The 16,391-nt window shown below is 37.0% G+C and overlaps 1 protein-coding gene across 5 annotated transcripts in view; it reads right to left on the minus strand.

Annotated features, from left to right (window-relative positions):
• Positions 1-16,391, minus strand: part of TBCK (TBC1 domain containing kinase) — a 236,088-nt gene that overhangs the window by 66,244 nt on the left and 153,453 nt on the right. For all 5 annotated transcript variants that reach the window (XR_003432228.1, XR_003432229.1, XM_027103446.1 and 2 more), the window contains exon 23: positions 5,529-5,704. Coding sequence is in view for 3 of the 5 variants with exons in the window: in XM_027103446.1 (XP_026959247.1) it covers positions 5,529-5,704 (176 nt within the window). In the remaining 2 variants the exon portion in view is untranslated. The remainder of the gene's footprint in view (positions 1-5,528; positions 5,705-16,391) is intronic.

Below are 16,391 nucleotides of genomic sequence, written 5' to 3' on the forward strand. Positions count from 1 at the left end.
AAAAAAAAAATCAAACTTAATGGTGCAATTAGAAGGATTTTCATTAAATTCAGGTACAAAGAAATCTACCTGCTCTCATCACTTTTATTTTACTTTACTAGAGGTCCTATGCAATGCAATAAGACACACATACACATAAAATCAGAGATATAATAATAAAAGTAGTAACTAGCAAGAGATAAATGTATTCATATGTATATTGATTGAATTAGCCGCATAAACATCCAAGAGACTCTACAATCTACTAGATTTAAAAAGCGAATCAATTCCAAAACACTTGGTATTTACCCAAAGGAACTGACAACTTATGTCCACACAAAAATTACACATAGATGTTAGCAGCAGCATTATTTATAATAACTAAAACTTAGAAGCAACCAAGATGTCATTCAGTAGGTGAATCGTTAAATAAACTGTGGTACAACCAATGGACTATTATTCAGCACTAAAAAATGAGCTATTAAGACATGGAGGAAACAACTATATGACATTGTGGAAAAGGCAAAACTATGGAGATAATAAAAAGATCAGTGTTTGTATCCTAGTGGTTGAGGGCAAAGGGGGATGAATAGGTAGAGCATAGTGGAATTTTAGGGCATTTATACTATAATGATGCATACATGTCATTTATATTTTGTTCAATCCCACAGAATGTACAATACCAAGAGTGAACCCTAATGTAAACCTTGGACTTTGGGTGATGATACTGTGTTAATGTAGGCTCATCAATTGTAACAAATGTTCCACTCTGTGGGGGATGTAGATAATGGGGAGGCTATGCATGTGTGGGGCAGGGAGTATATGGGAAATCTCTGCACTTTCCACTCAATTTTGCTATAAACTTAAAATTGCTTTAAAAAATAAAGTCTATTTTAAAAAAATCAAATGAGTTTGCTAACTATAAAATGAATGTAAAATAAACTAAAATCAAGCAGGAATAATCAACCAGGAAACATAATAGCTTAAAAGATATTATTCATAAAACTAACAAAATAATGTATTTATTCTTCTTAGGGACATCTAATAGAAATCTCTAAATCCACGTGTTCAAAAGCGAGCACTTGATTTTTACCTTCCAACCTGCTCCTGCTATGGTCTTCCTTACATCAGCAAATGAGAACAGCCAAAACACCATCCTTCTAGCCTCAGTCAAAAACTTTGGATTCATCCGCGATTACTCTCTCTTTCGTACCTCACATTCAATGAGTCAGCAAAATCTGTTGGTTCTGTTTTCAAAATATACTTACTACTGTAATAGGGAAGAACAAATCTGACTCCATATTGGATCTGTTTCTTTTACTTTAACCTTTGTATTCTATTGCTTTTGCTGCAAGTTAAGAATGTTGCCTATAGCCTGAAATAAACAGGATAGCCATTTTCAAGGCTCTGATCTTTAAAGGTATAACACTTTTTCCATTCACATAGAGATAAAAAGTTGCAGAACAGAGAATAACATTTGTCTTGTTGGAGGTTTACAGGAACACCATGACCTGACCTATGTGGACAGCGGTAAGAACAAAGGATTCCGACATCAAGAAGTTTGCAACAACCAACAACATTACCTCCCTTTTTAATAAAAAAGAAGCCTGAATTCTAACTTGGGTAAGATGGTTCTTTGGGACATTAGTCCACCATCTTCTTGGTCAGCTGGCTTTCTGCATAAAGCCACTATCCTTTGTTCCAACAACTTGTCTCTCGATTTATTGGCCTGTTGTACGGGAGCAGTATGAGCTTGGACTCAGTAACACTACTTCTCATCACCTCTACTGCTACCCCTTGGTTCTAAGCCATCATAGCTTCGTCCTTGGTCTCCTCTTTTACCTCTGTCCCTCCTATTGTCTATTTCATGTATAGTAGCCAAAGTAATCCTTTTACATGTAAGTCTGATCCTGTCACCACTCTGCTTAAAATCTTCCAATGGCTTCTCATCTCATTTGGTATAAAGCCAAAGTATTAAGGTTACACAAGATCTGAACCACTGATCTCTGTAAATTTATGGCTTCCACACTCCTCTTCACTCATTCCATTCTATATATAGTATCCTTACTGTTCCCCTTACAAAGTATGTTACTACCTTGCACTTGCAAGATGGAATATTTTTTTCTCAAGAAATGTATATAACTCACTCTCTCACTTCCTTTAAGTTCTCTTCTCAAATGTTTCCTTATCAGCTAGGTTTTCTTTGAGTCCCCCACATAAAATAGCAACTCTTCTCTAATGCTCTCCAGAATCCTCCTCCTTGGCATTCTCTATTGCCCTTCTTCTTCATCTTCTCCTTTTAAAAATTGAAATATAGCTGGCATACAATATTATATTAGATTTATGTGTACTAGACAGTGATTTGACATTTGCAGACATTATGAAATGATCACCACCATAAGTCTACTAACCATCTATCCCTATACAAAGTGATAACAATATTATTGACCATATTACTCATGCTGTGTATTACATCCCATGGCTTACTTATTTTATAACTGGAGGTCTGTATCTTTTAATCTTCTTCACCTATTTCACACACACCCCTCTGCCATCTCCTTCTCCTCAGGCAATCACCTGTTTGTTCTCTGTATTTATGAGTCTGGTTTCATTTTGTTTTGTTATTTGTTTGTTTTGTCTTTTAGATTCAACATACAAGCGAGATCATGTGATATCTGTCTTTCTCTGTCTGACTTATTTCACTTACCAAAATAACCTCAAGCTTCATCCATGTTGCTGCAAATGGCAAGATTTCATTCTTTTTTATGGCTGAATAGTACTCTATGTGTGTGTTTAAGTATATACCACATTGTCTTTATTGATTTATCTATTGATGGGACACTTAGGTTGCTTCCATATCTTGGCTATTGTAAATATTGCTGTTATGAACAATGGTGTGTAGATATCTTTTCAAATTAATTTTGTTTTCTTTGAGTAAATACCCAGAAGTGAAACTGCTAAATCATATGGCAGTTATATTTTTAATTTTTTGAGGAACAATTTATATGGTTTTACATAGTGGCTGAACCAATTTACAATCCCACCAACTGTGCGTGCAGGTCCCCTTTTCTCCACGTCCTTGCCAACAATTATCTGTTGTCTTTCTGACGACAGCAATTCTAACAGGTGTGAGTGGGTATTGAATTGTGGTTTTAATTTGCATTTCCCTGATGATTAGTCATGTTGATATGTATCTGTTGGCCATCTGTATGTCTTCTTTGGAAAAATGTCTATTCAGGTCCCCTGCCCATTTCTTAATTGGGTTTTTGTTTTTTTGATGTTGAGTTGTATGAGTTCTTTGTATATTTTGGATATTAACCTCTTACTGAATATATGGTTTGCAAATATCTTCTCCCATTTATTAGGTTGTCTTTTCGTCCTGTTGATAGTTTTCTTTGCTGTACAAAAGCTTTTAAGCTTGATGTAGTCCCATTTGTTTATCCTTATTCTTCTTTACTTTCCTCTATGGCACCTAAAGGCCACTAAATGTCCAACAATACATGAATGGATAAAAAAAGTGTGGTGTATATGTATACAACGGAATATTACTCAGCCATTAAGAAAAAAAGAAATCTTGCCATTTGTGACAACATGGTTGATCCAGAGAATATTATGCTAAGTGAAATAAGTAGGACAGAGAAAGACAAGTACCACATGATCTCACTTATATGTGGAATCTAAAAAACACACTAATTGTTTACCTTTTTTGCTTATTGTCTGTATATCCTCCACTAAATGCAAATTCTATGAGGACAGGTACTCTTTTTTCACTGCTTTAGCCCCAGTAACTAGAATGGTATCTGTTTTACCGTATGTATTCAGACATATTGTTGAAAAATAATGCATTGGTTTTTATACTATTCAGTATATTTTTCTTTATGGTTGAAATATATCATAAAAAAATGAAATAAATTCTAAAGAAAAGTAAACTAAAACTTGAATATCCTTCAGATAGCAACATTTCATGTAAATAGTGTAGTATATTCTTCTCTTCCATTCTTAGTATTGTTGTTGATGGGGATAATATATCTGACTTATGAGTACACAGAAAAGTCAGTTGTTTTAAAAAAAATATTTATTTATTTATTATACAGCAGGTTCTTATTAGTTATCTATTTTATACTTATGAAAAGTTAGTTTTATATCACAAAGTTTTAGCAAATTGACCCAGAACTCTGAGACTTACCATAATTAGGAATATATAAAGTGACTTGGGGTTTAGTGACATTCAAACAAAAATTTAGTAACATTTTAAACAAAAATCTCATTTCAGACGAGGGTGTAAGGGAAAAGGTTTAAAACCACTTAAATTTAAAATGAACAGTGACTTTTCCTAGTAAAATTTTACTTTATCACAAAATGAAAGTCTCACATTACTTGAGTTGTCAATATTCTTATTTTGAGCTTTTAAAATCAACTACTCAATCTTTTTGTTTCACTCAGGAGTTAAAACGTAGTGGACAAATAGCATAGAACATGAGTGACGTCAGTGAGAATGGCAGAGTAGGGATCTCAGAAAAGCTGCTCCTCCAAAACATAATGAGAATACTGGCAAAGATTATCAAAATGAACTTGTTAGAATTCTGAAAATTAAACAAAGGTCTGCAGCAATGTATGGAGTACAGTCAAAAGAAATACCTCTATTTCAGTAAGAATGTGAGTTCTGTGGTGCTTTAGTTTGCCCTACTCTCATTTCCTTCTCCTCAGCTCCACCTTAAAAACCAACAGTCTCACAAACCAGAAGTCTAGCAACCACTGGACAGGACAGAGTGGTTTTAGAGCTCCCAAAAAGTATCATTTCAGGGAATTATGATTACTTGACATGTCTTCCAGTTCCCTAGAAACCTCTCCTCACAGTGTTTGCCTTTATTTGACCTGACTCAGAACCCTCTCTGTTCAAAGAGACTTTTCTCTGGAGGTATCTGTCAAAAAGAGTCAGCAGCAATTGTTTAATATTGTAGCTGTCTGAGGTAGCCATAACAGTTGGAGCAAAGAAGAAGCTGACAATAAAAATTAAAAACTAAAATTAAAAGCTGGGGAACACAATGTCCATAGGGGTATGTGAAAGTGCTAACAGGATCCTGGGAATCTAGAACTCTGTCAATGCGAACATAGGATGTTTGGACGCACAGGAAAGACCTGAGAAGCCCTTAAGCTCTCACCTTTGGTTGACCTCAAGACCTGAAATAGTTGTATGAATACAATCACATATTAGAAGATAGCTATGTTAAAAAGACATAAGTGGGGCTTCCCTGGTGGCACAGTGGTTGAGAGTCCGCCTGCCGATGCAGGGGACGCGGGTTTGTGCCCCAGTCCGGGAGGATCCCGCATGCCGCGGAGCGGCTGGGCCCATGCGCTACGGCCGCTGAGCCTGCGCGTCTGGAGCCTGTGCTCTGCGACGGGAGAGGCCACAACAGTGAGAGGCCCGCATACCGTTAAAAAAAAAAGACGTAAGTGATAATAGTATATGAACAATACTGATACTTAAGTATACTAATATAACATCCATCTTCTTTTAGAGTTTATGAATTAAATCAGCAATTACATACCAGATCTGTTTTTGGAGGATCTGGACACTCAGTGGAGAAATAAGGTGTTGAACTTCTGACTCCACTGCTATCAGAAGTTGGCTTTGGAGGTTGAGCATGCTGTCTGTAAGTAGCACTTTTAGGAGTCCAACAAAACAGGTTGATTGATTCTCGCACACAACGTTCAATGTCAATTTCTAGATAGAAAAATTTAAAAAAAAGCAAACATAGAATTTGGATTGCTCTATTTATGTAAAAATCACAATTTTTCCTAACTACATATACACAAATATGGCTAAGATGATAACTAATTAGAAAAGATGACAGTAAAAAAGTAATCTAGATACTAATCAGCATATTTATGATTGGAATGGTAGAGGGTATCTGGTATTACTATGTAGATACATATACACATATATTTACATTTGTAAATATATACATACATTTTTATGTGTGATTTTTGGGTATTATTATCTATATATAGATACACATACATATAGTATATGTGTTTATATATTTCAGTGTATCACTATTTAAACATTTAAATATAACACATTTCCTTATTAGAGAATCTTAACTTTGATAATATTTTCACTTTCTCAAATTAAAGGTTGGGTAGAAGGAAGGCTAGAATTTGGGAGTGGGCAAACAAAAGATTCAGAAGTTAATAGACATACTTTAAGTAAAGTGTAATGAAAGTTTCATTTCCATATATTAAAGATGATATAAAATAATCAGGGCAAAACTAATTAAAATCTCAGTTCAGCATTTCTCCCCTTTTTAAAAAAGAATTTCTTGATTTAACTGCAAAAAAGTATAAGTGGGGCTTCCCTGGTGGTGCAGTGGTTGAGAGTCCGCCTGCCGATGCAGGTTCGTGCCCTGGGGTTCGTGCCCCAGTCCGGGAAGATCCCACATGCCGCAGAGCGGCTGGGCCCGTGAGCCATGGCCGCTGAGCCTGCGCGTCCGGAGCCTGTGCTCCGCAACGGGAGAGGCCACGACAGTGAGAGGCCCGCATAGCACACACAAAAAAAGTATGTGAGGTTTCATATAGACAGAAATTAAATGTACTCAATTAAAATAATAAAAAATACTTCCATAGAAGATTTCCCCTTCTTTCTCAGATTTGAAAGAAATTTAAACATCTTTGATACAGAGGTAATATACACAGGAAAGTTATTACAATGCCAAATTATTGTTTGTGTGTTTTGATAGGACTGTAACTCTTTAGGAGGTTAATATTCCTGATGGAGAGTAAGCTGTTACTCTACAGGGAAAGTGGAGCTATGATAGAAAAGCAGTAGAAATTCAAGAAGTTTACTAGGATGAAGGAGTTTATTAGCATGGACTAGCTTTTCCATTTCTATATTTGTAATATTAGTAAATGGCAGATATTATCATTTCCTCTGCAAAAGTCCAAGTGTGTCAGTTCAGATAAGCAATGAAGAAAAATATATTACATTCCTTACAAAGGGGTAAGGTCCCTATTTCTCTTTTTGAAATGAAGAGCTTATATATAAGGCGAAAAGGAAATAGACATTTAAGTTGATCCTGTGAATGGTGCATGAATCAGGCACTTATAGAATTATCTGCTTTTATAAGGTGGAAAACCCTTAGAGGAGGGCAGGGAAATGGACACTTAATGAGCATCTACTGTGTGACAGGTGTTGTATAGTTTCACATAGCCCATTTAATTCTTACAGTGATTATTATAGACAGGTACTGCACTCCCCTCATTTCTGCTGAAGATGAAGAAACTAAGACATAAACAAGCTAAGTGACTGAATGTGTTAAGTGTTTTTATTACAAGTAGAATATCTGAAGTTACTAAAGGGTTATAAGGCATCTTTCATTTCCCAATTTATTTAGATTTGGGAAACAACAGCCAGCAAGTCTAGAAAGACCAGTTACTCAATTAAACATTCCTTTATCTGCTATTAGTGATGTTTGCCAACTTCACAGTTGGTTACTTCCATGGCTGCACAAAAAGGTCAGATTTCATCACCCCCATATGTTATTCCTAACATAAAATCTATGAAACAGAGTTAAACATGTTTTGAGGAATGGACCTATTTATTTGAGAAACTGTCAATACAGTGAAATGCATTCTTTTAAAAAGTTCTGTAATATTGTCAACTTGATATTCCACAAAGAGAAGAATACAGACACCAATGAGAAGAAAAATAAAAGTTCAAGATACGTTCCTCTACTCCACTTAAGATGGAAGAGATGTGCTCAATTCATTTTAGAACATTTCCAATTAATACGGTTAAGATAAAAATTTGCAGCTAAAGAGAGAAAACTTCGTCACCTTAAAAAAGTTTATCCACTTCACACTGTTTAATCTCCAAAGGAAAAGAATTTTGGACCATAAATTTTGCATCTGCAGTGCTCAAATCAGTTTGACATATCTGTCACCCATTAAAAGCTTGAAAGTCAAGTTAATGATGCAGATCAGAGCTTGTAGTTCAGTCCTTAAATCACTGGCAATGGAAAAGTCATTTGTATCTGGTTCCAGAACACCCTACCAATACCATAAAAGGTTTACAGTGAATCTTGAGAATTTACTGGCATCCACCCCGATTTGAGCTTGATTACTACTGGCAGATATCCCATTCTCCACTCACTTGACCCATGTCACCTTCTCCATCTCAAAATCCTTCCAAAGTACTTTATCATAACCAAAATATTATGAAAAGTACTTTATAAACTGTACATTAAAATATGTAATTATTCTTTTAAAAATAATCTCTCATCCTAAAGCACTACTACTTTCTATCTTGCATTTTCATTTTGATACAATGCGTTTGTGAAAAAGTATGTACCCTGGATATGGTTTCTCAGTTTTGATTCCAAGCTCCATGAGGTACTTTGTGACTCAGAGAAATAATTTCTCTAAATCTCATTTTCTTTATCCTCATCCATTACTATTGTTTTCTCTCATAAATACGGAACTATTTTCAAAATGATAAAATGCAACTCATGATTCATTTGGGCAAGGGTAGGTAGAAAAGACAGCTCGCCTGAAGCCCTTCATTGTCTTGCTTTAATGACTATGAAATGCTTCCTAGATATAGTGAACAGCTGTTGACATGGCACTTCTCTTTACCATCATCTAATTCCCTTTGGTTCATCCCTAATTTGGGGGCTAAGATATTATTTTCTCTCTCTAGATTTACTGCATTATTTTGGTGGAACACATTTTCTAGTAATTTCTAGGAAAGGATGCACAGAAGGCAAATTACTTTGGAATTGTCTATTAATATATTTATTCTGCCTTTGACTGATAGTTAGGCTAGGCATAACATTCTAGGATTGATTTATTTTTCTACAGAGTTATGTAAGGCAAGGGTTCCATTGTCTTTCTTCTGAGAAATTTGATGCAATCTTGATTTGAGATCACTTGTACATGATTTTCCACCTATCTGTAAACTTTTAGGATCCCTGGTGTTCTGAAATTTCATAATGATACATGTAATTGTGTATCACTTAATTGATGGTCTTTTTGTAATCCTTCAGTTATAGAAAAAGTTATTGTTTGATGTCTGTAATAATTTCTTTCTCACTGTTTTTCCTCTTCTCTTTTCTTTCATAAGAAGAGTCCTGAACATCCTGTATAAATTTCCTAATAATTTTGCCTTTTCCTCTTACTTTCCATCTATATTTTGGTTCTATTCTCTGAGAGATTTCCTAAGCTTTATCATACACCTCTTTCATATAAAGCTCATTGCATTTCCACATCATTTTTAATTTCCAGTAAATCTTTTTTGTTGTTACTTAAAAATTTCTGATTTTTCATAGTTATCATATCTTCTCATAATTGTTTTTCTGAGGATAGTCCTTTATTCAGTTGGTGCTGTTCTGTGTTTTTTAGCTGGAGGCTTTCCCTAGAGGTTTGGTGATCGATGACTGCATATTTAAAAGAATAGCACTAAAAATCAGATTGGAAGTTTTGTGTATGTGGGTAGGGCTTCACTATAGGTAACCTGGGGACATGGTCATTTGTTAGAGGACCCCTATAAGTAAGGTATTTCTCTTTTTGGGAACTTTCCATCTCTCCAGAGGATAATTCTTTAATCTGTCTAAACTAACCTTTGCCAACATTCCGGGAATTGACCATGGATGAGCCTGGGGATTGTAACTATGAACATTTCCTCACTCTGGCTCTCTGCTATGCTACTGACTCTGTGTCTCAAGTCTCTATGATTCGACTACTCCAAAAATGTACCTCCAAATTTACTGTATCTATGGTCATGTTTTGTAAAATTTGCAAAAGTAAAAATATCTAAACCACAATCAGTGAAAACTGTTGTCTTTACACCAATTTCCCCTCCATTACACTTCCTCTTGTGTTAGGCAACATAGTGGCTGTGGATACTTTGATATAACTAAGCTAAATTCAAGATATATTTATTATGGTTTAATGGGTATTCTACTGTTATTTGAAGTCACTCTGGGGTATTGACATAGATTTTTCTCCTTGACCAGAGTCTAGTCAGGCTCCTCTAAGCCTTTTCTTGACTATGCCTCAACCTTGGCCTATAAAGACTTGAACAAAACTCTTAACATAGTTTATAGCAATTCAATGTCACACCCCTCAGATTACCCTAACGCCCTATAAACGCCTGCCTGAGAAAAAACAAGGCTGCCAGAAGAATTTAGCATTTGTTCCAGTCAATACCTGAAGACAGGGTCCCTGTCTTCTAGCCTCTGTAGGAAGGTAGGAGTCTAACTTTGGTAAGTGTTAGTTAGCAAACACAGATATATTTCACATGGACCAATGCCCCCCTTCACACTTTTTATAATTTTTCACTTCCCTGAATCTTCTAGTCTCCTCCCTCCCTATTCCCTCATTCTCCCTTTAAAATGCCCAGGCACCTCTGTACAAATTGAAGTTGAGCTCAATTCATGCTGGACTATTATTGCAACAGTGTATTACTGACTAAAACCTGTGCTTACCACTTTAATGAGTGTCTGGCTTGTTTTTCTTTGACAGTATAGTAAAATTATTGCTAGCTCTAGGAATGACTTCCTGGAATACTCCCACCACCCACTATACAGGAGTAGAGGTCGTAATGCAGTGTGAATGTGTTCTAGCAGTAGAAGTTTATGGGCAGGCGAAACATACTTGACATGTACATAGCTAAAACCAGACTGAAAAATTCTTCCAAATATTAAACATGTGAAACTGTAAGCAGAGAATTAGGTTCTCATTGATGCCTGATTAAAAGAGAAATATTCTCCTTCTAGAAATATACTTCAATAATGCTACATATACAGTTATAAGTGTATCATTAACTTTTTTTCTTTTTTTGATAGGAACCTCACAAAAAATAGCATTTCTGTATTTATAGAAAACAAACTTGTAGCACTAAAACAAACAGAAGCGACACCTGTGCTAAGTCATATGTTTTATGCATTTATTAAATGCATATTTATTAAATAATAAAAAACAAATTTCAACCAACCCTGTCAGTGAAAAGACAGATTATCTATTTTTTCTATAGAAAATATTGCATAATTATTGTTATATGAAGAGATGATCAATGAATATGAAGCAAAAGAGGAGGAAAAATATAGAGGTATGTCACACATTTAATGAATAAAAATATTATGCTATTTTTCTGTTTTGTAATTTGTTGTGATCTCTTTGCTCATGCTAAATATTCTTTTAATAGCCTAATTTTGTATTGTAATTTATAACCTCTCCTTAAAGAGGGGCATCTCCCCACACTGCATAAGCTTCAGGCCACAAAATCTAGATCTGCCCCTATCTTCCAGTCTTCTGCTAGGTGGCAGAGGAACAGACTCTTGGCTAAGAGGGTGGGAGCAAAGATTTGTAAGGGTGAATGAAATGAAAACTGTTCCTTATGCATATATACATTCAACTGTTCCTTCTCTGGTTTTCTGCCTCATCTTTTCTTTCACTTTCAATTTCTGAGACCTTTTGGTGCTCTGCATCAAGAACTGGCTTGCTTCTTTTTGGTATCCTCCTTTGCAGGAAGGTTTAATATTCTCTGATTTATTAAGTGAGTTACTACTGACGTAATTGCTTTCTATCTTCCAACTATTTGTTGACATTTCTTGTCTACTAGTGCTCTTTTTACACTCTCTTTGTTTTTAAAATTACTCTTTCTTCATTCCCTTACTGTCACTTTAGTGATGTTTCAGAAGGTAGCAGAGACAAACATGTATACAGTCTGTCATTCTTAATTGGAAAAGTTTCAAATTTTAAAGGCTGTGGTTCAAAAGGGGTGGGAATGAAGTTAGGAGACGGGCATGGTGAGCTTGATGTTTCACCCCCTTGGTCTAGCTCCAGGTCTGCAAATTAGCAGTTAAGATATTTGCTCAGAAAGCAGTATAATAACAATGCCACACTGCTAAGATTAACTCAGGAGGCAGCATGATCTGCGTTTGAATCAATTCAATTATTTACAAGTTGTACATCTTTGGTCAACTCATTTTTCTGCATCTCTTTTCTCAATCGTAAAATAGGAATGATAATACTTAATTCCTGGACTGTCACGAGGTATAAATAAGATTATTCCAGCACACAGTAAGAACTTAAGTATTTTACAGACAAATTTTTAGATACATAAAAAACATAAAAAATTTTAGCACTTCAACTAAAATTAAAAAAAGTATAAGCCTTAGATCCCACTAAGTCTGCCTTCTTGTTTTAAACCCAGTTGAAAAATAAGGAAGGGACTTCCCTGCTGGTCCAGTGGTTAGGACTCTGTGCTTCCATTGCAGGGGCATGGGTTCGATCCCTGGTCAGGGAACTAAGATCCTGTATGCCATGTGGAATGGCCAAAAAAAAAAAAAAAAAAAAAGGAAAGAAAGAAAAATAGGCTAGTTTTCCACTTTGCAACTGGTAGATTTCTCTTTAGAAAGAGATTGCCTTTTAAACAGTAGTCTTTTCTACTTTTCAAAATCCAAAGACTTAGGATATCATTCAGTGTTAAAAAGAAATGAGCTATCAAGCTACAAGCAGACGTGGAGGAAAAAGTATGAATAGGCTGTATCCTCTATGATTCCTATTACATGACATTCTGGAAAAGGCAAAACTTTATAAGGACAGTAAAAAGATCACTGGTTGTCAAGGTTTCGGTGGGTGAGGGGAGCAGGAGAGGAGGAATGAATAGTTGAAGCACAGGGAATTTTTAGGGTGGTGAAACTGTTCTGTATAATACTGCAATGGTGAATACATGATATTATGCATTTATTGAAACCTACAGAACTCTACAATACAACCTTAATGTGTACTATAGAATTCAATTAACAATAATGTAAGATACTAAGGCAAGATGTTAAAAATAGGAGAAATAATGAGCAGGGAAGAAGAGAAATACAGGAACTCTGTACTACCTGCTCAACTTTTCTGTAAACTGCTCTAAAAAAAGTATAGTCTATTAATTAAAAAAAACAAAAAACAGGGACACAGGAGTGACATCAGTAAAAATGGCACAGTAGATGTCTCCAAGGGCACTACTTTTTAAATAAGTTTTTTTTTTTAAAGAACTACTGAAAGAAGTTAAAATTCTGTAATCATGTCAACATCCTTGTATTATAGTTGATTTATCTCTTGACTAGGGTAACAAATTATGACTTTTCATTCAAATGCAAAATAAACTTCATTGACAAAAAAATACTACCACTTAAAAAAAAAACTGTGCATTATACTGGACATTTACCAGACATTATGGATTTGCAAGAATTAGAGTATTAATAATTTATCCTAATTCTGTAATCACATGACAAAAGGAGTCACTGAAGCCATTTCGGAATAACTTGGCTTACACAAGACATTTAACATATTGGGCAATTTGACAGAAACATTTCCTTCCCCACTCTAAAATTCTCATCTGTACTTAACAATAGTATGATTATTGCTCCATACCACACTTTGAGATAATAAGCCCATGGTTGTCTTTGTGAGGCAGGTAGGGAGGGAATAAGTAGACAGGAGAACTGCTAAGGATAGAAAATAAATGATTTTGTATATCCAAACAACAACCATAAAACATGCCTTGCTTAAATGAAGGAAGATAAGTTGTAGAGATAATGTTTTACATTTAAAATGGGTTAAAATTTGTTAAAAGTCAAGTTTCTATATGCTGTTCACTGACAAACGACTAACACAGGCAGAAAGAAAAGAAATGGCTATGGAAACCTTCAAGATGGCAGAGGAGTAAGACGTGAAGATCACCTTGCTCCCCACAAATACACCATAAATACATCTACATGTGGAACAACTCCTATAGAACATCTACTGAACATTGGCAGAAGACCTCAGACTTCCCAAAAGCCAAGAAAATCCCCACACACTGGGGTAGGGCAAAAAAAAAGAAAAAAACAGAGACGAAAGAATACGGACGGTACCTGCACCTCTGGGAGGGAGCTGTGAAGGAAGAAAGGTTTCCACACAATGGAAGCCCCTTCACAGGCAGAGACGGGGGGTGGTGGGGGGGCTTTGGAGCCACGGAGGAGAGTGCAGCAACAGGGCTGTGGAGGGCAAAGCGGAGAGATTCCCGCAAAGGGGATCGGTGCCGACCAGCACTCACCAGCCCGAGAGGCTTGTCTGCTCACCCACAGGGGCGGGTGGGGGCTGGGAGCTGAGGCTCAGGCTTCAGAGGTCAGACCCCAGGGAGAGGACTGGGGTTGGCTGCATGAACACAGTCTGAAGGGGGCTAGTGTGCCACAGCTAGCTGGGAGGGAGTCCTGGAAAAGGTCTGGAGCTGCTGAAGAGGCAAGAGACCATTGTTTCAGGGTGCGTGAGGAGGGGGGATTCAGAGCACCACCTAAATGAGCTCCAGAGACAGGCATGAGCCATGGCTATCAGCGCGGATACCAGAGACCAACATGAAATGCTAAGGCTGCTGCTGCAGCCACCAAGAAGCCCGTGTGCAAGCACAGGTCACTATCCACATCTCCCCTCCTGGGAGCCTGTGCAGCCCGCCAATGCCAGGGTCCCGTGATCCAGGGACAACTTCCCTGGGAGAACACACAGAGCACCTCAGGCTGTTGCAACATCATGTGGGTCTCTGCAGCTGCAGGCTTGCCCCGCATTCCGTACTCCTCCCTCCCCCCACGCCCGGCCTGAGTGAGCCAGAGCCCCCTAATCAGCTGCTCCTTTAACCCTGTCCTGTCTGGGTGGGAACAGACTCCCTCAGGTGACCTACACATAGAGGCGGGGCCAAATCCAAAGCTGAACCCCAGGAACCGTGTAAACAAAGAAAAGAAAGGGAAATCTCCCCAAGCAGCCTCAGGAGCAGTGGATTAAATCTCCACAGTCAACTTGATGTACCCTGCATCTCTGGAATACCTGAGTAGACAACGAATCATCCCAAAATTGAGGTGGTGGACTTTGCGAGCAACTGTAGACTTGGGGTTTGTTGTCTGCAACTAATTTGTTTTTGATTTTTATGTTTATCTTAGCATAGCTTTTAGAGCTTATCATCATTGGTGGATTTGTTTATTGGTTTGGTTGCTCTCTTCCTCCTTCTGTTTTTAAATATAGATATACCTATATTTTTCCTTTTTCTCTTTTTGTGAGTGTGTATGTGTATGCTTCCTTGTATGACTTTGTCTGTTTAGCTTTGCTTTGACCATTTATCCTAGGGTTCTGTCTGTCCATTTTTTTTTTTAAGTATAGTTTTTAGCGCTCATTATCATTGGTGGATTTGTTTTTTGGTTTGGTTGCTCTCTTCTTTCTATTTTTTACTATAAATTTTTAATAATTTTAAAATATTTTTAATTTTAATTATTTTATTTTTTTTTCTCCTTTCTTTTTTTCTTCTTTTTCTTCTAAGCCATGTGGCTGACAGGGTCTTGGTGCTCCAGCCAGGTGTCAGGCCTGTGCCTCTGAGGTAGGAGAACCAAGTACGGGACAGTGCTCCACTAGAGACAACCTGGCTCCATGTAATATCAAATGGTGAAGGCTCTCTCAGAGATCTCCATCTCAACGCTAAGACCCAGCTCCACTCAAAGACCAGTAAGCTACACTGCTGGACACTCTATGCCAAACAACAGGAACACAACCCCACCCATTAGCAGAAAGGCTGCCTAACATCATAATAAGGTCAAAGACACCCCAAAACACACCACCAGACGTGGCCCTGCCCACCAGAAAGACAAGATCCAGCCACATCCACCAGAATACGGGCACTAATCCCCTCCACCAGAAAGCTTACATAACCTACTGAACCAACCTAAGCACTGGGGGCAGACACCAAAAACAACAGGAACTATGAACCTGCAGCCTGAGCAAAGGGGACCCCAAACACAGTAAGTTAAGCAAAATGAGAAGACAGAAAAACACATAGCAGATGAAGGAGCGAGGTAAAAACCCACCAGACCAAACAAATGAAGAAGAAGTAGGCAGTCCACCTGAAAAAGAATTCAGAGTAATGATAGTAAACATGATCCAAAATCTTGGAAACAGAAAGGAGAAAATACAAGAAACGTTTAACAAGGACCTAGAAGAAATAAAGAGCAAAGAAACAATGATGAACAACACAATAAATGAAATTAAAAATTCTCTAGAAGGAATCAATAGCAGAATACCTGAGGCAGCAGAATGGAAGAGTGACCTGAAAGATAAAATAGTGGAAATAACTACTGCAGAGCAGAATAATGAAAAAAGAATGAAAAGAATTGAGGACAGTCTCAGAGACCTCTGGGATAACATTAAACGCACCAACATTTGAATTATAGGGGTCCCAGAAGAAGAAGAGAAAAAGAAAGGGACTGAGAAAATATTTGAAGGGATTATAGTTGAAAACTTCCCTAATATGGGAAAGGAAATAGTCAAGTGCAGGAAGCACAGAGAGTCCCATACAGGAAAAATCCAAGGAGAAACACACCAAGACACGTATTAATCAAAGT

This window comes from Aethalodelphis obliquidens, unplaced genomic scaffold, assembly GCF_003676395.1.
Source record: "Aethalodelphis obliquidens isolate GAN/ISIS:26980383/991018 unplaced genomic scaffold, ASM367639v1 scaffold6, whole genome shotgun sequence".
NCBI lineage: Eukaryota > Metazoa > Chordata > Mammalia > Artiodactyla > Delphinidae > Aethalodelphis > Aethalodelphis obliquidens.